This window comes from Phaethon lepturus, unplaced genomic scaffold, assembly GCF_000687285.1.
Source record: "Phaethon lepturus isolate BGI_N335 unplaced genomic scaffold, ASM68728v1 scaffold5676, whole genome shotgun sequence".
Lineage (NCBI taxonomy): Eukaryota > Metazoa > Chordata > Aves > Phaethontiformes > Phaethontidae > Phaethon > Phaethon lepturus.
In genome coordinates this window covers 1-26,107 of record NW_010543968.1, presented here as the reverse complement: position 1 = coordinate 26,107, position 26,107 = coordinate 1, and the positions used below count along the sequence as shown (strand labels likewise).

The following is a 26,107-nucleotide window of genomic DNA, read 5'->3' as shown; positions in this document are numbered from 1 at the left end:
AGGCCTTGCTCTGGGAGGCCGCGGGACTGCGCTGCACTGGGGCTCGGCTTCTGCAACTCCCTTGGAGGCGGTCCCGGTCCCGCAGCCCCTCAGATCTCGTCCCGCCCTCCGGCTGAGGCCACACCCTGAAGGCGTGGCTTAGCGCGCTCGTGTTTAGCCCCCAGCGTGCCCATGCGCAAACCAATCATGTAGGCGGGGAAATGTGTGTATCCGCGGCTGCGCATGCGTTCTTAGTGATCCGCAGCTCTTTCCCCCGCCCCCGCGGGGTTTCAGCGCAAAGCCCGGCTCGGCGCATGCGTTGGCTGTGTCGAGCGTCTGATTGGCTGGCCGGCTCCTTCAGACCAATAGCAGTGGCGATGTGGTGGTCTCGTCTTCCAATGGGGTTGGTGGTTGTTGTCAGGTGGCGGCTGTGGCTGCCTTTCCTTTTCCAGGTGGTCCTCTGCCAAAGATGGCAGCTGCCGCGCGGCCGTGGTCGGGCGTGGAGGAGCTGGCTTTGCTGGAGAAGTTGCTGGGCCTGCCGAAAGGGAACAAGTACGGCGTCCAGGGGGAGCGGAAGGTGAAGGGAGCGAGGAGGGGCCGGGAGCGGGTAGCGGCGTGCGCGGGTGTCCACTGATCCCCTTCCCCAACGGCTCCTTACCTCGCCGCATCTCCTCACGCCTTCCCGGCTCGTCCCCGCGCGGCCATTCCCCCCAGCACCGGTACGATGGTGGTGGCTGGGGCCCCCCCACGCCCCCCTCTCCGGGCTGGGCCGGCCCTGTGTCGGCCTCGGCTGAGCATCTCCGCACGGTCGCATCTTTCCCTTGAGCGGGGGTTTCACCTTTTCTCCCTCAGACCCTTCCTTCACCGCCCGCTTTTTCTTGTGGCTGTAGGGTTTCTCTACCTACTCGCAGGTTCTGGAAACCTCTTCCCTTTACCTGTGGAAGAGTTATCTTGTGTTGTTGGAGGGATGTCGGCTTAAAATATACTTGTTCTTACACTACTCTCCTTCTTGCGTTTTTCTGGTGCCAGTGCGATTACATTTGTGCTGGTGTGGCTAAGTTATGTGAAAAAGATACGTTGTTAATACGAGAAATGCATCTGTAATGAAGAACTGTTGCTCTTAAGTATTTTTTCTTTTTAAAGTGGATGTCTTGACATTTTGAAGTTTGTGAGGAAGCATTAAATTCCATGATTTAAGAGGCACTTGAGGCATGAAAAATGTAACATGGGGCTGGCTGAGGGTGTCACAAATGTGTGAGGGCCTTTATGTGATTTTGTCAGAGAAGGACAACAGAGAAGAGAAGCTGTGCAGTTGCTTTATGCTTCTGTATATTTCTTTTCTTGACTTTATTTACTGTTTATGATTAGAGTCCTGAATAACAATTTATGCATTCTTTGGTTCCTTAATTATTTAACAACCCAACTGGTATTTTAATGCTGCTACTGTAAAGCATAAGTTTGAGAAATCAAGTGACTGGATCTGTCTATAGTTTTTCTAACTGTCTGTTCAGTGGAAAAATTGAATAGCAGTCAAAGACTCTTGGTACAACTACAAAATGAATATTGTGCTTTTAACTTCCGTCTTATATTAATCTAAACATAGATGGGCTCCTCTGTGTGGTCAGATATTTAAGAAAAAGAATAATAATAATGTTACATTTTCCTCAGTTTCTCTTCTATCTGATGTCACAAATGACTGAATGGGCTTTAGTCTGTTGCAGTGAGTTTTGATTCATTAATTTCATTTCTGACTCTTAGTGGTTCAGTTTCCTTTCCCACAGTTTAACACCTGGCAATGTCCCTAACAAAAACATGGCTAAAACTAGAGGTCTGTTGTGTTGTCCTCCCCTTATACCAGTAAACTACTAACTTCTGTCAGAGCATTTGGCAATATAACAGTAAGTATGAATAAGCATTTTCAGTAAGTCTGGCTACTGTACTCTGTTCAGAGAGAAACTGGATGTTCCTGACTTTACAATCTTAAGTCAGAGTCCTGAATTTGAAAATAAGTTAAAAGTTAGTTAATAACATTTCTTCCAGTGTTAGAACAAGCAATATTATTTCATGCTAATATTGGTAGAATTTGATTAATTGGAGCTAACAGTGTCTTGGTTTGTCCACGTGCATATGTCATGTAAATTTCTTCTGTAAAAACTGAAAATAAACCACCCCAAAGAGTAAAAAGAGAACATATGCAGAATTTTTTGATGTTACTACCTTTAGGATGAATGGTTCTGATTTCTGATATATTGCTTTAAAGATCCTTTTGAGGGGCTATAAAAAAAATTATTATTTTTGAATGAATTGTTGAGTATTACACTTCTGTTTTCTCTTGTAGGTTCCTATTCTTCAAACAAATAGTAGTTCTGGTCTGACAGGATTAATTACCATAGCTGCCCACCTAGTTAAAAAGGCTAAGAAAGACCAACTGCTTGGAAGTAGTGCAGAAGAGAAAGCTGTTGTTCAGCAGTGGTTGGAATATAGAGTGACTCGAGTAGATGGATGCTCTAGTAAAGAAGATACTAGAATAATTCTGAAGGTAAGGAGTACTTAATTACCTTACTACTGGATTTTGGACTGACTAGACCTTGAAGAAGATTACAGTGCTAATGTGTGTATGTATGAACAACCAATTAATAAAACTGAGAAAACACTGAAGACTTGACAGTATCTTTAAGTACTGGCTTTTATTCTCTTTGTTGCTTTATACTTTTACTGACAAAAGTACCCCAACAACGTGAAACGGGAAGGGAAACAACTTAAACTGTAAAATACATGATGCAGAGCTCTTGGAGTGTTTAATGCTGTAAACTACCTAGAGCATTCCAGATAGTTTAGAGATTATTCAGTTGTCCAGTCTCTTATTAGGTAAGACACCAGTTTCTTACTATTTTCATAAACTCTCAGTTATAAACAAGTTGCGTTGTATTTCAAGATTCTTTGACTATTTTAAGAGCTATTCTTACTGATTTGGTAATTATGGAATACAGGCCATACTTCGTGTTGTGGTATTTGGTATTGATACCAAAAGGAGTTACTGTACAGAATTGTGTGTGAAACGTGAAATCATTACAGAATCTGCATAACTGCCCTTCACATCAAGCTACTTTGTGTGATGGCTCTGGTCTACTGTGTTAAACTTTTCTTGTAGTCTGAAGCTTACTTCCTCTTAAACAGGTGGAAGGAGAAAAGAGTATCTCAAGGGTCACCCTGTTACTTGAGCAACCCTGGATGGCAGGGAATAGATAGCAAAACTTACTCTATTTTCCTTTTTACTCCTTGTGACTGGTAATTAGTATTTTTGCTGTCTTGTGGGAATGGAGCTTGAAGAGAAAATTTGCTTTACACTGTTCAGTGCTAAGGGCTCTGTTTACTTAGTGTGTATGAAAGAGCAGTGAAATTCAATCAGTTTTTAAAGTGTTTATTTTTTTTAATTTTAAAAAGTATGTTTTAGATGGAAAGTACGCAATGCTCAGTGCTACTAGTGAGTCTGGGTTTAGAAATAGCTTTGTGAGCTGCAAGGTAGGTTGACTTTACTTAAGGCTAGCAGAGTCTTAATTAATACTTCTTGCATTTGTTAAGTGTGGTGAGTCTGAGTCAACGAGAACTATTGCAAAAAACAAATATAAACTGAAACAGCGTTCAGGAGTTAACGTATTGTGTTACTCAAAACCAAGGAAAATCTTTCATCTTAAGATGATGCAAAGCAAAACCGTGTTAGTAAACTGTTGTCCTTGTCAAACTGATGGCCTCCTTGATCTTGAGAATTTGGAATATCATGCCTGCTTTACAAGAATCAACTTGGTGAAAGCCTTAAAGAACCATTTCTCTCACACCTCAGATAATTTGAATTATCTTGATCTCATTGTATCTATGGAATATCTTCCACTGGTTAAGCATGAGTTTGTTTACATTGCTTCTCTTTTTGTAACATCTCTGGTGTTATTTTGTACATGCAAATGCTATCAAAACCTTTATAGTCATGGTTACTCTACAGATACAGCATGAAAAATGTCTACCCTTTGGGATTTTCAGAACTTGATTGAAGGAGGCATTGACTAATCAGGATTTAACTTCAGGTTTAGCTGTCCTTTGAACAGGTGGTATGACTAGGTGGCCCTCAGAGGTCCCTTTTGTCTAATTAATTTAAAAAAAAAAAAAACCTTTATGACATACTATCTAAAGAATTTCAGTTGTTTTTCAAACAAATGTGTGTTGCCTTTTGTTCTCTCCCAAACTGTGAGAAGGACATATGAGAATTAATAATGAACTTTTATTTACCCCTCTTGCCCTTCACACACAAAATCACACAGAATCATTAAGGTTGGAAAAGACCTTTAAGATCAAGTCCAACCATCAACTCAACACCACTGTGCCCACTAAACCGTATCCTGGAGTGCCACGTCTACATGTTTTTTGAACACTTCCAGTAATGGTGACTCCACCACCTCCCTGGGCAGACTGTTCCAATGCTTGACCACTCTCTCTGTAAATAAATTTTTCCTAATATCTAGTCTATCAAAAAAGCCAAAAGCAAGTTTTCTATCTTGTTACAAAAAAATACATCTGCTCTGGATGGCTTAAGGGATGTGTGTGCTGACAAAACAGGCATTTGCAGAACTGCATGTGAGTATTAAAACTATATGCAGGGATGTTTTCATGCTGAAGCTGGTATTTCTCCTCAGTTTTAGACTTAGCAACACTGGCAGTGTAGAAAAGACAATGTACTGAGGTACGAATATATAGGTAAATCAAGTGTTTCCAAAGACTGACAGTCAGTGTCACTTTGGGGAGAATATTTGCCTTTAACTATATTCTAATAGATATTGCCACTTTAAAATCTTCCTTCCTCCCCCCACCCCCCAGCAGATGTTGAATGGCCAGAATTTATTCTGATACAGGGCTGCTCTGGAATTGTTCCAGCACTAATAATTTCATAGTATAGCAATTAAGACTCTTTTTTTAATTTGTTCTCTTGCCACCATGATTAATCAGAAAAAGATGCAGCCTAGCATTAAAGTATACTATGCCAAAAGGGAGTATGGGTGAAAAAAAGAAAAACTAAAATAGAGAGGCAAGTCTGAGATTGTAGTTTTACAACGTGTCTGGAATACACAGTGGCAGTCTTGGGACAGTTGCAGCCTAGAGCCACAATTTATAATAAGCTGTGCCAAAAACAGTTCAGTGACTTCTGCCATAAACTTTAGGCTGCCTCTATTTAACCCTTAACTGAGGTGATGTGGTTCTGAAAAACATCAGTAAATAATTGGTTTAATGTTTGTTAATTTGAACAGGAAGGGGTTTGTGTTGGCCTTAGGAAAGCAGATTTTTAAACTGTTCCTACTGATATATTCACTAAAGCTGTTAACTTGTGAAAACAATCATGAAGTAGTCAGTCTCAGAACTTAATTTACCACTACCAAACATCAAAAGAGCAAAGGAAGATACTCTCACATCCTGTGGAAAAGAAAGTTAACATAATGCATTGTTTTTTTCTATTAATTCAGAGCAAATGCCACACTGCTCAGAACCAGTCAATGAAAGTGCTTTTTGAGTTTTGGCTAACTTTGATTTGAGCTCCTGTACTGAGGAAAATAAACGGGAGCAATACCTCTGGACTGTTCTTCAGCAGATGCATAGGAATCATGATTGTCAATAGCAGTGAGAACGTAATATCCAGTGCATTATGTTAACTTTCTTTTCCACAGGATGAGAGATATTTTCCTTTGCTTTTTTGAAGTTTGGTAGTGGTAAATTAAGCTGCGTAGGAAAAAACATCTAAAAAATTACTGAGTAGTTATGCTTGATAATTAGTAGTTTTTCTCAATTCCTTCCCAGAATACTAGAACCTTTGTGAAACTTTTGTGCCACCAAATGTGTACTTTGATGTTAACTGATTCCATTCAGGAGATTTGAAAGTCTCTGCTTCGTCAATTTTAGATACCCAAAACTTGAGAGTTCCCCCACCTCCCATCTTCAGAGGCATGTTCTAAATAACTGGGAGCTTGTACTTGAATTCACAGAAAAGCTTCCACAGAAATATAGAAATCTCTAGTTTCTGAAGGATAATTATAACCAAGAATTTTTGTGTACTACTTTCAGTGTCTCATTCAAAAAATACTCCATGATTTCAGCTAGTTTTGTTCTAATTGCCTTCACTGTCTGGCTGTAATCATGAAATCCAATTAGAAATATGAATAAGACAGCTTCAATTCTTACGTAATGTGCTTGTTTGAAAAAAATCACTGTTTTCACAAATACGTAAGCAGGTTAATCCATGCTCTGTCCATGCTGTTAATTCACAGTTCTTGTACACTGTTCTTTGACAGACTTCTAAATGTGATGCCTACCTACTTGGGCAAGCTTGTTCAGCAAGCATTTTTATAAACTTTGACTTTCTATGTTGACTTCTCTCCTGTCTGTTAGCACCAGGATATTTCTGTGCCCTTACAGGTGTAAAAGATTGAATTTTGATTATTTGAGCAACATTTGTTGCCTACGTTTCTTGTGTCTGTCTTTTACAGGAAGCTCAGGATGTTGACTATAATATTCTTCCAGGCCAGGTTTCTAACTGATAAACAGTCAACTAGAAGTCTTACATTAAAATTAAAAATATGGCTATGCCTCAACAGTGAAATTCTACTTTTCTTGGATATGGCTGCAGAATCCTTTTCTAGGGTTCTGCATTGTCAGAGGTTTGCCTGGGGCATTTGAGAGTGCTCAGCTCCTTGTCTTTGTGTGGTGTGATATAAAGGTATTTAGGGCATAAATGAGCTCGAGAATATTGCTGACTGAAAGGATGTGCTTCTGTATGTAAGGGAAATACATACACCATCAGCCTGGTGGTGTGAACAAAATATCTAAAACAAAGTTGGAGTATGATTAGATCCATTGTAAGCTATTGAGTCGTTGTAAGAAGCAACTGTCCCTCTGAGCTGCAGTCTTATCTTGGGGTGGGTGACTGGAAGGGATTCAGTCGCCTTAATGGATGAATTGGATTACAGACAATTAGCTTGCATACTTAAAAAATAGTAAGTGACACTGTGGGATAGCCAGAAGTATGCCATGGATGGGATGTGTTGAGCTGTCACTCTAGATACAGGCTGTAAATTGGGTGTTTTTTTTCCATAGAACAAGCAAATGGAAGTCCATCAGTTAGTCCATAAATAATGCAACATCTCTTCTTTCGGTTGCTTTTTTCCCCCCTCATACCCAAAAATGAAATTTGAATTGCTGCAGTTGTTCAGTGCATATTAGTGCATCAAACTGCAGTTATATCTTAAATACCTGTCTGAAGTTTGAGAAAGGGTTTCCTGAGGGATTACAACAATAAGTTCATATAGGTACAAGCAATTTACGAGACTATTTTCAGTCATTTCATACTGGAATTGTATATACATAATCAATTTAAGCAGGGATGTTCTGTACATGAAATACAATGATACAAATGACAGCTAACAGACCTGAATCTCCTGGATGTAATAGAAATTCAAATACAGTCTTATATTTGTATTTTCATTAATCTCTGCAGGACAGAAACGCTATCTTGGTTTAATACCGTGGTCACTTAAAATTCCTGAAAGTCAAGCTTTCTTAACGCAGTTGGCTATTAGCCAATAATATAATCATCTATGGGAAGCATAACCCGTGAGGCAAGATTAACTAAATGTGCCTAGTAGTACACATGAAAAAAAAAATTGTACTGTGGTGTTTCTGAATTAGCTTACTTACAGAATGAAATTGGAGTATCTGTATTTTATGGGAGGAAAGTACATGTTCAAGAACAGAATTGTAAACTAATGCTAATTTATCCAAGACTAAACGATATTTGTCAAATTCCATTTTCTCAGTTGACTGACTTCATAAAATTTGGTGAACCAGAATAAATAATTCTTCACACTGTAATGGCTTACCTTGCCTTTAGTGTTTTAGAATGCTTTTATTGATGAATATTTTGAGTATATATGCACAGTATATTCAAAGAACAGATTTCTACTTTGTATGATATTAACCCATCCTGAACAACTGGGCAAACAGTATTTCTGCATAGAAACTAGGTTATCTATTGAAGATACATAAAACTAAGAATTAGTATGCCATAACTTCCTTGATGCAGAAATCCAAAATTTTGAGCAGGGAGATAACTGTGTTGATTGTACCTTCAGAGGTGATGATCTTTTTACTTTACAAAATCATGATTCCATAGCCTAAACTAAGAAGGAAGCAGGGGGAGGGGAATATAATTTCAGGACTTCAGGGGCATTACATCTTATTATAGTACATGTTGAACTTCTGGTTAATGAAAATGAAAAATGCTGGTCAGAGAATCTGTGTCAGAATAGTCATCTATGATTTTTTTTTTTCCCCTAGTAAACAGATCTCTAGATATTTCTTTTCTTCCTGCAAGCTTTTTCTTCATAACATTGCATTTGCCTTTGTATTGTGTGTATGAAATTCCACAGAACTGTAGTTACATGTTTAAAGTAACTTGAGAGCGAACTAACATCAACAAAGCAGCAAACCAGTCTAAAGAAAAGAAGCTATATAGCCAGGGGCAGATGACCTTACAGAATTTTAACTATGCAGGGGTTAATATCTTTCCCTGATTTGCTCTAAGAAAAGAAATCAAAGCAGACATAAGGACGTTTAAATATTACAGAATTGCAGGAGTCCTGTCATTAAGAGGTTATCAAAGAAACAGTAAGGTGGCATAATGGAGTCAAACTTGTCAAATTCAAATGCAAGGTCAGATGTCTTAAAGCCTCAGCATTTTAGTTTAGTGTTTTGAGGGTGTTTTTCTATGTATGCACTGTGGGATATCTCCGTATCAGTAAAATTACGGAACCACAAAAACTGCAATATGCTTAAGGCTAAATGTAATTTTTAAGTTGTTCACTAATTATTAACCCCTTTTCTTTGCCTGAGACTTCCTTTTTAAATAAAAGGTTCCCTTAAAATGCAACGTGCTGTAATTGAGACTGAAAAATTCTTTTAGGGGCATTTTGAAAAATGCTAGTTACGTTTAAGGTGCTTACTTCTGTTTCTGGGGGAGGGGGCTTAAGAAAGCTGGCAGGAGATCTCTGAGGGAAAAAGAGTGCATTTACTACAAGTCTTTTTTCAACCAGCAATGGAATACTAACAGGGAGAGTTTCCAACTCCAAGGAGAAGCTGGGAAACTCTTTTCCTACATTTCTGAAAAGAATATTATAAAAACTAAAGCTTGCTTATGCTGGGATCAGGGTTAAAGTAGATGCTGTTGCATTTCCCTCTTCAGAGAGAAGTAGGAGGCAGTAAGGTGCATGAATTAGGTGAGAAGTAGGTAGGATGCGGAGAAAAGGAAGGACAGGTAAAGAGATAGAGCTGATGTGTGATGCCTGTGTTCTCAGGAGTGGTACACCTGAGAAACGACAAGTCTGTCAGCCTCTTGTTTTCTGACAGAGGATGACTGCATACAAAAAGCCGTGAAAAAGGGTCTTTCAGTAATACAGATTTGAAATATTTGTTCACTGAACCTAAATGGAATCCTTCTACTACCCACCCTTATAGGTCCTGATCTGGAATTGTTGAGAGAGAGAGAGGTGATCTTAAAATGCTGAAGCAGTGCTCTCTTCCTATGGACTTAGATAGCAACTGAATTGACAGTATTGGTCATTAAGAATTGCTAGCAGTGATTTCAAAGTTAATAAAAGCAGGTGTCAAATGATACCAGCTAATTTGATGGGTATCAAATTACTAGCATTGAGCTTGAAACACATTATTTGTCTCCCAGCCCACTATCCCTTTGTGTTTCCCTGGTTCTTACACATTTGCAGTTCCAGAACCTTGCTGACCAGCTGCATTGAGTGAGTCCTGGAGGACAGGAGAAGCTGCTGCTGGAAGAGCAATATGCTCTCCTTTGATGATAGGACTGCATTTTCCACTTACCAAATGTTAAACATAAAACAGTGGTGCTTCTGAGTCATATGTGCTAATAAAATAAAACAAAACCAACATAACTCTTGCATTTTTTTAATTTTATAATTTTGGATTCCAGTGATTTGAAGCCAGGAAAAGACAGATTTGAAAGTATTTCTGTGGAGTCAGCTTAATATGTAAAATAAATCACACTTGTATGTACAGAAATTTGAGTGGATGTAAGTGGGGGAATTATGTGCCAGTAGCAAGCTGGCTAGCACTTTGTTTAGAGACGAACATTTAAATTTTACTGAATTCTTGCTGTCCAAGAATGGTGATATTTTAGTTTATTATCTTGACACATTTTAGAATTTTTTCTTCTTTTAATGTTTCTCCTTTGAGTTGGGATAAATTAAAGCTGGCATTTATTTTATATGCACGGTCTCCAGAGGAAGTTTTGTATTATTTTTAACAATTGCCTTAATATTTTGTTTTACAAAGTCAATACTTCAGCAGTATAATGACTTTTTCCTTTTTAGGATCTTAACATACACCTTGAAGATAAAGTCTACCTTGCAGGAAACATTTTTACCTTAGCAGACATTTTGATGTACTATGGATTGCATCATGTCATGGTAAGTGTTATTTGCTTTATTTTTACATGTACAACTATCATAAATGTTTATCTATCTAAAGGGCAATTTATTCTTGTAAAAGTTGACCTACTGAATTGATCAATGACAACTACAGAACAAAAAAGGAGAGATTGCTTACAAGAACTTCAAATAACACTTAAATTGTTAATTTCTTTACTTTTTTTAATATTTAGCCATAGATCTGTCAAAAGAAGTGTATTATCTGTAGTGTCCAGAATGCTTTAGTTTCCTCTATGCAAAGTAACAAGGATGATACCTTTCCCTGTGTTTCAAAGTATGAGGACTCTATCTGTTCAAGTCATGTTTCAGACTGTTTACAGAACTACATGGGGAAATAGATAAATGAAACTGAAAGGACATGTCAGAACTGAAAGTACTAACCTTGTTAGTATTGGAGAAATGTTGCTGGTTCTATGAAAGATGCGCAGAAATTAAGTTCCTGAAGGATGAATGCGCATAAAAGTGCCAGCCATACCAAAATGTCATTTGTATTTCAAGACTTCTATGATAAGACTTGATAACATACAGAATATGAAAGTAAATGAGAAGCTGGTGCTTAGGAGGAAAACAAAACAAAAAAAAAGTAAAAAAAGCTTATACTGAGTGGAGGTGTTTAGATTCTTCATAGTCAGCCCAGGGTTTACTATGAAGTGCTTATAAATCACTGCACCTCAGTTCTGAACCCCGAGTGGTATTTGAAAGATAAAACAATAGAAGTTACTTGTATTTTGATGGCTAGAATTTGATTGTAAATGAGCTGTCCTTCTCTGGAGTTAATACTACTAAGGAAATCAAAAGACTTATACAAAAAGTGCTGCTAAATTTTTGGAGAACATGGCTGATTTTAAAATTGGGGGAGAGGGGATATTCAGAAACAAATGCATATGTGTCTGAGAATGGTTTAATTCTATCTGGTGAATGGTTGCCTAATACAATTAAAAGCAGGGCTTTGAGAGAAGAGGACAAGAATGCTACATTTCAATGGGGCGGGGGGGTATCAAATAATAAAATACTACCAAAAGTGAGAGAGAACTGTCTTGACTGTCCAAGAGTAAAAGTTCAAATGAGAGTGTGTCAAGTAGAGGAGAGGGAAAAGAAGCTTCATTTAAGAAGGTTTTTGAACTATGTTAGACTAAGTCACTTAAAATTAATTCTGTTAAATCATATTTGCCTTGTAAAATACCTTTAGTAGGATAGATGTGTTGACCAGAGTGTCAGAATGGATTACTTTTCACATCTGATGTGTAGACATAGGAAAAAAAAAAATGTGAGTACTTTTTAAAATACGACTGTATATGCTGTATGAGAGTATGAGTTCAAATGAGACTTTTTTTAAAAAAACTTCGGCAGGGGAAAATCAAGCATATTTTAAACTTAGAGTTTGCTCTAGAGTAGACCACCTAATCAAGAAGAAAAGATACGAGCTATTGCTTTGGGAAATAGAACAGATGGTAAAAACAAATGACTTGGTGCTCCTGGGTGCCTGCAACAATCCAGACACTACTTGGGACAAGTTTATAGTACAACATCTGTTTCTGAAATACTCGATTTCATGGAAGATAATTTTCTGAATCGGAAAGGTATAAAGGGCAAATAATAGGGTGGCTATCCTAAATAAAGAGGAAAATCTAGAAACTACTAGCTAGGAATTACATGTATCTTTAAGGTTTCAGAATTGATTAATATTAGTACTTAACTGTAGAGCTAAGATTGTGAACTGTAGAATCCTGTGATTTATTTTTTTAATTATTTTTATTTTTTCTGTAATGAGAAGAGATTATGTCCAGAGCTGCTTCTCTGCCCTAAGTTTTAAAGGGGTGGGGAGAGGCAGGGAAAGTTGCTGTATCTCTTAATGTGATGTGTCCAGGGAAGCAGTTTGTCATATCCACCACTGTTTCAGCTAAGCCTTGTGCAAAATAGCAATAAATATTTCCTATAATCCTTCAAGAGGAGGTAGAAATGCGAGGCATGGAGGAGAGACCAGGAGTTCTTGCTGTCCATCAAGCAGTCGAGAAGATTGATCTGAAAACAATACTGATAATGACCTTTAGGATTAATATCTCTGCTTTTCATAAACTAATAGCTACATGCTAGCACAAACATTAGTAATAGAATACTGTAAATATTAGTGACATACCATGATCATCCTGAGTGAGCCAAGTATTACTAAAACTTTTTTAAAATCTTCTCATGCACATTTCAGTGGAAAGGTTTTTAAGATCACCCGATCCTTTTGCTCACTTCTTCACCTGTGGTTTAATCTTCCTTTCTTAGTGTTTCTGATACAGATCACACATCTTTGTATTCCTTGCCTCCTCCCACCTTCATTTTCCTCTTCCTGTTATCTATGTGTGGTTCTGGAACCTGATTCTTCACTGTCCGGACTCGTCCATTTGAACTTACTAATCAGTTTGCTGAACTGCAGCAACTCTTAATTTTGCAATTATATGCCTGCCTTTCATTCCTCCTCTCCCTTCTAGTTATCTTAATAAGCACAATAGTACAATGTGTTTAAAAATTATATTGTGGGAAAGCAATTAGTATTTTAATAAGTGAGAGTCAGTTTCACAGGTGTTTCAGGCTTCTTGCACACTATGTCTATTAATTACAAATATTCATTTGTAATAATGAGGCAGGAACTAAATTGTATATATTGTTCTGCATCATGATATAGGTCATAAACACCCCAAAAGTCTAATGCTTGATACTAGCTATCTAAGTGAGCTTTTTCAAGTCAGTGTGACTTACATTGTCATATGTAATTACGTGTCTCTATGTATCTAATATAAATATTGTTGTCTTTAGATAATTTGATTATCCACATGTATTTAAGTAAATATGATAAACAATGAAGTTCTACTAGGTTAAAGCATGGATTGCAGAGAAAACATGAATTTGGAAGCATTGCTGCAGGATAGCTCAGGCACACAGTAAGCTTGACATTCCCCCCTGTGGTAATGAACTCATTTTCATTTTTTTTTTAGTGTAAAATAAAAAAAAGTTTGCCTATTTTTATTCTTAAATAAAACTGGACTTGTGCTGTTTGAAAATACTTAAGAGAAATAATCAAGATGAAGGTTGATCTGTTCTTATACTTCAAAAATCTTGTCAGAACAAAAGTAGTAGTCTCATAGCTGTATGTCTGACTTGGAAATTTCTTTAATAAGGTCTAGAAAATAACTTATGGGTGAAATTTATATCTGCAAATGGGATTTGAATTTGAACTGCAAATTCAGTCAATTTTGGGGTCAAATCAAGTACAAAACAAAGTTGTTCTCCTCGGGTCACATCTACTAATACTGAGCTATATAATGAGACTGCAACAGTAGTTTATTTTCCGTAATGAACACTTCCTGTAATAAACAGATGAATTTTTATTAATATTCACTGATATGCTGCTTGTCTTAGTACTGGGATAACAGGCTTTCCTTCTGAAGAATGGTGCTAGAAATGGTACTTAAATTAAATTACAAAAAACAATTTTACTTTAAAGAGAAGATTTAATTTTGAGCATGTTCCTTTAACAGTAGAAAATTAGCCAAAACTATGTGAAAGTACATGTATTTTATGAAATACACCATTCAACTGTTTCTGGTTTTTTCTTTCCTCCAAATCTAAAGGCTAAATTTTAAAAAGTGTGATAGTATCTTATACTTTTCTTGATGCTGAAGAACTTCAGATGTAGGCAGGTATTTTTAGACTTCCCATGCATGTGCAGGGTGTGGGAATTTATGCCTGCATCCCTAATGCTACTGAAGGCAAATATAATTAAAGCTTGTGTATTTATAGCCCTTCTAGAAACTATTCTAGTTGTGTTGTATGTTGACCACCTTGGTTACCCTTTATGAGCTTTGTAGTGGAAGAATAAGACTTTTTTTTTTCCATGACATAAAAAAAGCCTGTCAAATTGAGTGTCTGCTTCTTTGCTATTAAAATAATTGCTTTAATAGCAAATAATTATTTTAACAGCAGAACAGCAGCCTTTCTTAACTTGGGGGAATTATCTAATTTAATGAGGAAGAACAGAAAATACCCATCTAACAAAATGTTGTAAAAAAAATGCCATGGAAGTGATCTCTAAACAATTAACCTAAGAGTTACGTTCTGAGTAAAAAGTAGAGCATGCCACAAAGTGCTTTTTAATATATTTCACTGATAGAGTACATTATGTAAATAAGTAAAAATATCTTGCTTGTTGTGCCTAGAGTACAAAAAGGGGGTTTGCTATTAGAGTAGCTGTCTGTTTTGCCCTTCAGATGTTTTTTCACTATGCTAACAGAATGGAGGAGGACTAGTTTTCCAGACTTTATTTTTGATTTACATGAGAGAAATAGGAAGATTGAGAATTATCAGTATCAAATTATGGGGAGGAAATACTGTATCTGCTGCAAAATCTGAAGTTTAGTTCAACATTTTCATAACTAAGTGCTTACCCATTAAAGACTTTGAAAAAGGGTGTTGAAACAATAACTTTTAAGTGTACAACACTCGGGGAACTTAAGAGTATTTTTAGTACCTGCTCATACTTAAATACTTTTCTCCACTTTGAGTAATTTTAGATGGCCTTAGGGGATACATGTTGCTCTTTTCATGCTCTGTTGCTTTGTAAATGGTTCTACAGCTTCATACCAAGGACCAGCTTCCAACTGCATTAATTATAACAAACTGCAGGTGATCAAAAGCATCTTCCCCTAAATGGATACTGCATGGGTTTTTTTTATCCTGAATATATGGTACTTGTAGAAGCTGAGGCAATTTGTAAAGCACTCAGTGTTACACTTTAATAGCTTCCACTTCTTGTTTGTAATGCCTATAAAAATTCTGGAGTCTTTCCCCTTATCAGTGTTATTCTTTCCCACCTGGCTAATGCTGATTAATTCTCTTGTGTTTCTAGCTCAACAAAAATAATATGTGGCTGTGCTTTAATGGATTTGTCTGTGCACTTCTATCAGACTATATAGCTGTAGGAATGTGTGTTTACATTTCCATGCCAGCAACAAGAAAGGCAGATTTTCTCCTCATACTGCCTGAACTGGGGTTCATAACAGTTGAAAATTGCAGAAGTTGTTGTGGAAATACATGTGCAGTTCTATGCTTGTATTCTGGCAGGTGAGTCCTGTAGGAAGAAGAGATACTTGGATTTAGGAGCAGCTGCAAGAGACCCGCTTTTTGGTTGTTGCTGCAGCTACTGTGCTCTTAAACTTCACCGTTAATAGAGCTTTAATGCTATGTGGCATTGGCTTAGAATTCCTTCCTGCAAATCCTTGACATTCTTCTTCCTTGGTATTTTTCCAGTGGTTCATCTTCTAGTATATATCCTTCTATTCTTTTTACCTCTACATGTTTAAAGCTTTTCAATTCTAAGCCAAGTGCTGGGCTGTGTGAGAGAACAGTAAAGAGAAGCAGAAAATGTTACAGCCAGCTCTTGACATTGAAAGGGCTAGTGTGTCACGAGGTGAAATTCAGCATGAGACTTAGTTTTGAACACCAGTTTTTCATTCGTACAGCTGAGTAAATGAGTATGTGATTTAAAGTCTGTTGGAACATATTTGCTTCCAGCTGTCCTGTGCCCAGGATCAAATTTGCAATGAACCTGCATTACCCATGAAATCTGGTGTTTGTAGAACAAGGCATAAGGAATATGCCATCTGGTTAGCTTTTGAGGAGGGGGATTAACCTTGATTAGCTTTAGAAGTCTAAACATGAAAAATATTAGGCATGTGTAGCTAGTGATTTATCTGTTAAAACTACCTTCTTAGGTGTACTCTTTTTTATTGACTGCAGGTGTTGTCAAGATGACCAAGTTAAGCACAATGGCAAACTTGGCTAACTGAGAGTGAAGTGAGGTGAATCCCACACTGAATGGGTTAAGTATTGGTGAGATAAGATAGGGTAGTTCAAGTGAAGATCACATTTTGTTCCTGATACAGTTTTTGTAGTCTGTTTTGAGGCTTAGTCCATTAGTGATTCAATTGTAATAACTCAAACTGTAAGGAAAGAGATTGTCTAAACTGTGAAACTAACCTCATTCCAAAGGAATGAGATCTAGAATTGCTAATCAAGGAATGGTAATACAGGTGATACTTACAGGATGGGAATAGTTCTACTGCTGGCTTGAAAGACTGAAGTAATAAAAGACTTTATAGCGAAGCATTGAGGATGTTGCTGACTTCAGCTTAGGAGACTTTGAAAGCTATAGGTAACATCTGTAATTGTAGGTGACTGTCTGAGCCAGTCCTCTGATGAAAGTAAAGGTAGGCTTGAAGCTCTGTGGCAAGGAGCTGTTGCAATAGCTGTATGATAGTTGGAGGCTTCTGCCTAACTGATCTTGCAGCTGTTTAGGTCTGGGTTAAAATAAGCAAGTGACTGTGCTGTTGACTTGAGAACTCTGAGCAACAGGACATCAAACCGTAGGAGTAAGTGATAGTATTTTAAATACATTTATGAAGTATGGACAAGTCAGTTTCTTTTACTGTAGTAATTTGAATCATGCCATTGCTCTCAATGTGAGCTAGTACACCTGAACAGTGAAGTCTTATGCTGTGCTGTTTCTTATAACTATTGTGTGACTATTGCTCAAAATAGAAAACAACTTTCAATCTTTCTATCCAGCCTGAAATTGCCTGAAAAAAAAGCCTTATTCCTGTACTTATAATACACTTTGAAATACAAAGTAGTTGCTTTGCCTGTGAGGCAAGACCGCCTGCCAGGTGGGAGCAATATGAAAGACTTGTGTGTGTTGTGGAACTCTTCCTTACCCCTGCCAATATTGTATGCTAACCCCATGAATAACCCATGCTTTTTCCCTCTCTATGAAACAATTATATTATGAACACCCTACAGGTCTGAGTAAATTAAAAGTAAAAACATCTTTTGGGCTGTGAATTTTAGTATGTGAAATTAAGATTAAATATTGCTGGACTGTCACAACTTCTTATGTGAGTTGAAATAGGCTGTAAAACTATCCACTTTGATTTTACCTTACCACATGTTGATGACACTAATGATGCAGTGCTTTGTGTTAGTGGTGCTTTGTATTTCTTTCCCCCACAGGTGGACCTCACAGTGCAAGAAAAGGAGGAATACCTTAATGTGTCTCGTTGGTTCAACCACATTCAACATTATCCAGGTGTCCGACAACATCTGTCTAATGTCATCTTTATCAAGAACAGATTATACACTAATGCTCATTAAGGAAAATCCTAATGTCATGTTGGAAAGGTGTTTGGGAGCTTAGAAGTTATGCTGTCCAAAACCACTAACTTGCAAATACTGGTTTGTAACCTTGTACGTGAACCAAAACTGTTGATGCCTCAAATAATACAATTGCATTAAATTGCTATTGTTCGTTCAAGAATTTGGAGTAGTTAAAGAATTGTATGATGTATCTGATTAAATGCAACAATGGTAGAAAGATGGAAATTGAGTTTTAATTCACTATTTTTTAAAAACAAAAAGTTCTTTCAATTAAACATTCAAGTATAATTACATGGTCTTTGTAGGAAAGAATTACTTATTTTCCTTCAATTATTCACTCCTTTTGCTATTTATTGAATTTTTACGTATGCCCCGCTTTCTTTTCATTTTATTTTCCATGGATGTTTATGCTAGTTTTGTAAAAGTTAAGAGCTATATTGTGTGCCAAGGATGTGAAAAAGGGAACATGCAAATGTTACAAAATATTTATGTGAATGAATAAATTATTTTAAAACTGTAGTCTTAATTTGGCTGTGAAACTTTTTAGTTTTTCTTCAGTAAAGAAATGAAGATTTTAAAAGGTTAGTTGACTTGCTCCTGCATTTTGTGATATATGGACTCTTATTTAGATTCTACAAGCATTTTCTTCCAAACTGGGTAGCACAGGTAGTGTTTTTCAAGATTTTTGCATATGTCTGACTGCATATTTTTCACGCAAGTGCAAATGCAAGTTTTGAGATCAAAAAAAAAAAAAGACCCAAACAAAAAAAAGCCCAAAAGCCACACACCACCCCCGCATTTAAGATGATAATGAGCTAGTCTGTCAAGTTCACTCTCAATGTTTTAAAGCTTGTTTTAAAGCCAAAGACAGTATTGTTGAATCAGACAGCTGGCCAGGTCAGTCATTTCACTGTAGAACGTGGTCCCTCCATTTTTATTTTTAACAAATTCAAAAGTGCTACATACTGTCCTAAGGATATATCTGAATTGGGTAGTTACCTTCTGCACAATTCAGTTAAAATTTCTTTTAAAACAGAGAAATAAAAAAATATTTTTATTTTTTAGTTGATAAACTTCGATGTTGATTTCTACAACAGTGTTCAGCAAACAACTTCTCAGTTGTACTTTCTTTTGTCTCACCTTGTGTGCTACTTTAGGACCCTCCTACCCAGTAAGGTTAATATAAAGATATACTGAATAGCTGTTCGAATGTTTTGAATGTTAAGGCCTTAAGAAAAAAGTAGGTAGATAATGAGATTACGAAATTAAAATATATCCTAACACATAAAAGGATAGAAGAAAATTGCACAAATAAGCTTAACTTGGACGTTTCCAAGCTAATAGGTGTTTTCTGTATATACATAATTTCTTTGGAGGGTTTACAGGCACACAGTGTTACTTTTAGGGATGTCTTATATTGTTAAAAATGAAAATATTCTTGTTCAGTTTGAAAAAGTTCTTATTGTTTCCCAGGGGGCTTTACTCTCAGCTTTTACCATTTGTCTTGTTAGTTGCTCTTCTTCCTTGCTATTTAGAAGCAGGCTTTTTGTACTTAATTATGAAGATCTCCCTGAAATCTTGAGATCTGTTCAAGAATTTAGTGTAAGTGTATATTGGAAACTTCATGCTCCAAACTTTTCATATTTAACTACCTGAGGGCTTCAGATTTGACTGTCAGTACCTGTATTCTTAATTCCCAATTTATTCAAACATTTGTTACCTAGTATTATATATATATGAGTTTGCTTTTCCCACCCACCCCCCCCACTATGGCTGGGAGCAAGTGATGATGAGACTTTAGTAAAGTGTAGGTATTTTCTATAACAAACCATTTTCCCTTCCTGAAGGGGACAATAAGTGGGAACCATAAATGCCTTTGGGCAAGGTTTGGGAAAGTTTCACATTCATCTTAGAGATTGTTTGGTTTTATATATGCTATTGCAAATGAGAATGATTTCAGTTTTGTGAAGTGTACGTGCAAGCCTTCATCCATGGAAGAAGCAGTTTATGTTACAGCTAAGAACACTGAAATGGAACCAGAGCTAAAAATAGTGCAGAAAACAATACTGTCCTCTTTTTAGACAATTTTTGTTGGGATGATGCTAGAAAGTATCTCTTTTCCTCTTTTTTTTTTTTTTTTTTAAATCCCAAACAGCCGCTATTTCCAAGTGTCAGGATTTCTCAAGGTGGCTACATGCTACCACTGCAGTATCCCCTAGCTTCTTGTGCCAGTTTTATTTTCTCTGGTGTAGAACAGCAGTGTTACTTGCTGCTGAAATGTTAAAAAAAGTCAGCTAACAGAAAGATGGAATGTGTAGAAGTGGATTAGTGAAGTTTAACTCTATACTGTCTGCAAGGCATTTGGTCATTGTCCAGTGATAACTTGAGCATTTCAGTTTTCTCTCCCCTGCATGGAGAAATGTAAGTGGGTAGAGGGTTGAAAGCAAAGAAGGATGAATTGAGACTTTTCCTTTAGAGAAATGACTGGGAAACCAGATGGAATTGATTTCCTTCCCTCTCCTCCTTTCAGTCTAGTGCCTTTTGAGCATCAAGGACAACCGAATCTGTAAAAAAAGCTTCTGAAAAATCCTAAAAATGTAGCTTGACCTATCTGAGACTGTATTGGGTACATTTTTTAAGGTGATGCTTCATATTATGTACAGGTGAGGTGTAGTGTACGTGAGCTCTCAAATTAATATTGATGGTCTGTACAGTGTGCATGGGTAAATGTTCTGCTATTTTTCAAGCTACTACCACTTATCTTTCTATTTCTGTAATATTTTATTATACTTTCACAAAACATTAGTAGAAGTGGCTTTCTTCCCTTGCAACCTCTCCTTTCTTAAAATTTCAGTTGCTGAAGAGCACAGTAAATACTGTGATGTTGTTTTACTTTTGTTGCTTCGCAGTTTGATGATGATGATGATGACCACAGTGATGTGTGGAATTTATTTTCACGGCATTTCATGAACAGTGACACTCATTTGTTAATGTATCTCATCATTGCAGTATTATTATTTTGCATAATTGTTCTATCTAATTTATTCAAGGGGCCTGACATGTTATGGTCTTTTAAGTATGTGCCTCTAGGACTTGAGGTTGTTGCCATATGGTGAGATAGTGCTGCATGACAACCTTTCAGCAACTGAAGAATTCAACAGTGAAATAAATACGATAATTGTAAGTGTTCAGTGCAATCTTACACTTGCCACTTTGACTTGTCTTTTTCCCCGTGATGCCAAGATGCCCACTGCTTGCAGACAAGCCAGGTTGAAACAGATGTTGAAGTATTGCATCAGGTATGTTAGAAATGTGCTGATGATTTTTAGTCCTTGTATGTGTAAGTTCATTTCCAGGTGAGCTGTTGGAGTTCAGTTTGACTTCAGGTGTCTCTAACGGGCAGTTCTTGCCCTGAGACTTATAACTGGGCAACAGGGATTTATAAAAAAAATCCACATTTAATATGGGATTAGAAAAGAGTGAGGAGGAATGAGGAATTTGAGAACATCTGTGTTACACTGAAAAAAAAAAAAAAACTAGTTCCAGGTACTGAGAAAACCTGACCATTGCGATATAACTGAAGTGTAGGCTTTTCAGCAGCAAAATTGTAAAGAATTTTTTTATGATAGCTTAAACATATAACATGCTTTTTGTCAAATTCCTTTTCTGTCATCAATGATATACCGACCAGGTTGGCATCCTGGTTTTCCACTCAGAAACCAAGTTAGGAGATACTGCTTCTGGTTAGCAACTGAAACAGTCCAATCAAGCAAGTTCTATTCTGTCTTCACTGCCCACCCACAGTAAGTACTTGCTTTCAAGAGGTTTGCACCTATTGAATTGGCAGAGATTCTTTGGGTAGAATACCTAACATTTGGACAGTGAAGTCTCCTAGCTAGCATCTTACCTGTAAGAGGTGATATTTTCACATTTTCACATCCTTTTAATCTTTTTTTTTTTTTCTTACAAACTTTCGCTATAGCCTACCCCACCCTCTTCAAAATATTTTTAAACTGAAGTAGCCCTTCTCCCAGGAATTTCTTACTACCATCTGAATCTCTGGAAGAACACAGGCCTAGAAATGGGGAACTTTAGTTTTTGTTTTTGTAAGGTAAATCTTAAACTTCTCACTAGCTGTTATAGCTCACTGAAGTATCCTGATAAAGTAATTCTTCCATTTCTCTGTCTTTCACGCACACACACACATTTATTTCAACTATAGCTGATGGAAGAGTATCTAGACTCTTCAGCATGGCTGTGGATCCTGGGCTGTTAGCAGGGAGCTGAGACTAACTAAGGTTTAAGATGGACATGACTACTTTGCAGTTCAAGAAAGGCACTTGTGTATTAACTATTATAGATGAAAATGTGACTTAGAAGTGTTAACATGGTTTTGTCTGTGAAATAAAATACACCCAAGTAACATTACAGATGAGAGCTCTAGAACTTGGGCATCTTTATTCTCCTCTTGGTTAAAAAGCAATAGGTGATTCAAACTCTGTTCCTCAGTGCTGTGGATTTGGAAGACATGAGAACAAATTACTTAAAAAGAGATTAGCTGAGAGAGATAAAAATAAAGGCATAGACACACCTATAAAATCATTATCAAGAAATACAGTGTAAGCTATTCAGAGGTCTGGTTCATATTCTTTCTGATCTGCTAGCATCTCCTGTTTGCATTTTTGTAGGTGGTTTACGGTTTGTCTGCTACATGACTTGCAGTTGTGAATAAAGACATTATCATGGTTTTTCTCCAAGTAAATGTGCCTTGGTATGGCCATAAATTGATTTTATAATTGTATGTGTATACAGAGCCTCATATGTAATTTTTTTTACCTTTGTTTTTATTTTTCGCTAGGAAGAGGGATCTGTAGGCCTATTTGATTTGTTTTTTTTCTTTTGGTTTTCAGTTTTATCACTTCTTTTAATCTTTCGTGTGTTTCATGGTCTCTAACTTCAAAGTGTAATTGCAGCGATGCAACTCCTTTATGGATTAACACATTTAATATTTTCCCCCCAAGAGCAGTATTTCTTCTTTGCATCTATAATTGGATCGTGCTGCTGCTGTCCCTAATGGAAACGCCAGGTTTCGTCTTCACCATACACCTGAGCACGTGCTTACTCACTTGGTAATCTTAATTTTTGTTCCAGATTTATCAAAACTGAATTGTATTTAGCACATTTTTTGTGCTTGGATTTTACCGCAAGAAGCGTGTGAGGGGAGATGCCGTCATGCGCCTCTGCTGCACCGAGCTTTCGGATTCGGGCCGGGTCTTTGTATCCCACCGCTGCATGTCTCGAGTATTAGATTTATAGTACTTCAGCGCCCAGCTCCAGGGCGACATATAACAATATCACAGGTTTGGAGCAGAGCGGGGGGAATTGATTTTGTAGCAAGGGTTACTTGTTGCTGCTCTGTGCCTGTTCCTGCAGGCGTGGCCTGTATTTTCCGTGCTGGTAGTGACTGCAGCCGCTGCGGCAGCTGCAGGACGCCGCGCACCCCATCTCTCTCTGCAGGCAGGCGGGAGGTGAGTAATTTTTCGTTGTTGCTGCATCTGAAGGATTCCCCTTTCCCCTCCCACACTACCTGGGCCCCTTTAGGAAGATTTTCATCTATTAAACTTGCCTTTCTCTGTTGGAAGAACTAAATCTCTTTCAGCGTTTCCAAGCTGGTGATCTAATTTGACAGCTCGTCGGTGATGTCTGTTCCACTTCAAAGAGGCAGGTAGCCTCGGGCTAGCCAGCTGCATTGTGGATTCTGCAGATTTGGCTTGCTGTTCCTGCTGGGTGTCATCTGTCGTCTTAGTCTTGCGGTGGATAATTTTTGTCCTCTCTAGCATCATCTGCCTGAGCAGTTTCTGCCTGGCAGGCCTGTCCATCCAGGTTGAGCATCAAATACAGTAGCCACACGGCTAATCTGACAAGGCACCCCTCCAAACAGCGCAGCCCCGGGCCTGCTTTGGCCAGCATCGGCATCGCGGCCCGCAAACTTCCAGACATCACGATCGTGGTCTCAGTCTCCCATCATGGGTGCAGCCCATGGACTTATTCTGCTGGCGCAAAGTATGTCGCCCCGCCTCGCCCTCTTAAGGGCCGTCGCTCCGATTCCTCCCGTCTCGGCAGATGTCTGCCTCAACAGGTTTGGGCTTCCCTGCCTGTTGCCGGCATTTGACTCGTACACCGCCACTTGGATTAAACCATCCTTTAGTGGATTATCATCGCTAGACAGCCTGTGGGGGAAATGACAGCACTCGGCATGTTCATCTGAAGATGCTGCAATTCGGAGTCCTGCTAACGCTAATGGGAAGTGGCAGGGTGATCCCTAAAAGAGAAAGCGGGTTCCGTTGCACAGCAAAAGTGACAGAGGTTGTTTAGCCTATCTTCTAAAAAAATACATGATGACTACATATGTTGATTTTCATGCTCCAAGCCATAGCTATTTCCATATTTTTGTGACTTGATGACTACTTCCTACAAACTGACAGGTTAGGTGTTCCACAAGTGCTGTCTTTTTGTAGCCATCACCTCTTTAAGTCCTCCTTAATTTTTTTAAATATGTTTTGAGAATAAGCTTGACGGGGCAGCGAGAGTAAGCAGGGGAAAAAAAACCCAGGCATAAATGCAGTAAATAAAGCATATTCTTCACAAGAACAAGAGTATTCAAACAAAGAGGAGAAACGGTTTCAGGACAGTAGGACAGTAGTCCTAGAAACCGATGCACTTATCTGCACCGGATTCGCTCTTGTTGCAGTCCCATAATTCTGAACCTGACATGATGATGTAAAAGCTCTTTCCTAGAAATGCACTAGTTATAAGCCCCCTTCCCTACAGGATTTCCTCCTTAGCAAATAAAAAGATATCTGGAGCACAGGGCTTAGAGGGGGAAATAACTTGTCTAAGAGAGAGACTAGGAAAGGATGGCAGCTAGACTGGAAGGGGATAAAATTAACGTTTGAACAGTTTTACCCCTAATTATTAGTGCTCATCAAGCCAGCTGGAATATCCTCAAGGTATTATTAGTATGTGAGCACTAATGTAATTTACTGGTGATTGTCAAGTGCTTACATGCTTTGGATCCAAATGGAAAAATAGAAATACTAATCTATAGGTTGCCAGAGAGGGTTACTTTGAGGGGGGGAGAAACATGTGAAAGGGAACAGTAGGTTTTTTTAATTATGATTCTTATCTGTGCTAATTGTTGCCTATTTAATGTAATATCTACAGACTACATAACAGTGAATGAGTGAAAAACTATTTTAGATTAGATATTTATGCTGAATTTAATAATAACTTTTGTTGAAGTATTAAACACTTGCCAGTGTAAGATTCATTTTATTATTTAAACAGATTTCAACAGTATTTTGACTGATTTTGAGGGAGGTTGTTTCAACAAAACCAGTTCACTCATTTTCAAGGCTGCATTTAGAAGACTTTTGTCAAAAAAATTAGTGATTTCAGTGAGCAATTTCTGAGCTTTGATGAGACAGAATTTAATAATAGATAATTTTTTGTGTCTGTTGTAATAGGTTCAGACAGTAAAAAAAGAAAAAAAAATTTTTTTTTTTTTCCCTCAGCCAGGCAACTGCTCCTGCTTACAAAAGCTATGCAGAGTAGAATATGGGGCAGAACTAGTTTCTAACAAAGAAATATATACTACTGCTGTTATCTACTAATAAAATAGTAATTGTTGCAGCTAAGCTGACTCCTTTCAGGTATTCCAGATGAGGACACTGTAGGTTGGCAGCAGACCAGTTTGTGGTGCAGTTCTTCCTTCATTGACTGTACAAAGACGCCGAGCAGTGTGTTATGTATTGCAAGTAGAAAGGATGTGTAAAAATCCAAACTGTAGATGCAATGACCTAAACAAGGATCAAGCTGTTCTAAAAGTTGAGTGTATGTAGCATGGAAAAAAAACCCCTCAGAATATACTGCAATTTATAAGGGGCGGGGCGGGGGGGGGAAGTATACTGACAACATTCTAACACTCTCAAATGGTTTTAAAAGAAATGGGTAGGGATTTTTGAGTCTTTTTTGCCTTTTAATAGTTACAAAATAGACTACTGCTCTTAATTTTTGTAGGCCACAAGTCCAGCCATTTGCTACACCAAGAAGCAAACTGATTTATCTGCATGCGCTTCTCTCTTCTCTTTAAACAAAAACGAACAAACAAGCCCTGGGTTTGGGGTTTTTTTGGTGGGCTTTTTTGGTTGGTTGACTTGATTCGGGTTTGGGGTGGTTGTTTTTTCAGAAGCGCAGGGGGCTGGGCCCCGGGAAAGCCCTGCGCTGGGTTCCGCGCTGCAAACGGCCCTGCTACCCGTGCCCGGAGCCTGGGCCGCACCGGGCCCCCGAAGCGGCGGCGGCAGTGGCAGTATTCTTCCATG

General features: G+C 37.9%; 1 protein-coding gene across 1 annotated transcript; it reads left to right on the top strand.

Moving 5' to 3' along the window:
- The first annotated feature begins 444 nt into the window (after positions 1-444).
- On the top strand, positions 445-18,244 carry EEF1E1 (eukaryotic translation elongation factor 1 epsilon 1). Its single transcript, XM_010288506.1, has 4 exons — positions 445-556; positions 2,318-2,518; positions 10,413-10,508; positions 17,583-18,244. Exons 1-4 carry the CDS (start codon positions 449-451, stop codon positions 17,721-17,723), a joined length of 546 nt encoding a protein of 181 aa, XP_010286808.1. The 5' UTR covers positions 445-448; the 3' UTR covers positions 17,724-18,244.
- Positions 18,245-26,107: the final 7,863 nt, after the last annotated feature.

What these genes read in the sequence shown, in the direction of transcription:
- EEF1E1 (XM_010288506.1), top strand. Translation starts at nt 449, where the DNA reads ATGGCAGCTGCCGCGCGGCCGTGGTCGGGCGTGGAGGAGCTGGCTTTG. An exon ending in GCGTCCAGGGGGAGCGGAAG is followed by an intron (nt 557 to 2,317) that starts GTGAAGGGAGCG and finishes TTTCTCTTGTAG; the next exon opens with GTTCCTATTCTTCAAACAAA. An exon ending in ATACTAGAATAATTCTGAAG is followed by an intron (nt 2,519 to 10,412) that starts GTAAGGAGTACT and finishes TTTCCTTTTTAG; the next exon opens with GATCTTAACATACACCTTGA.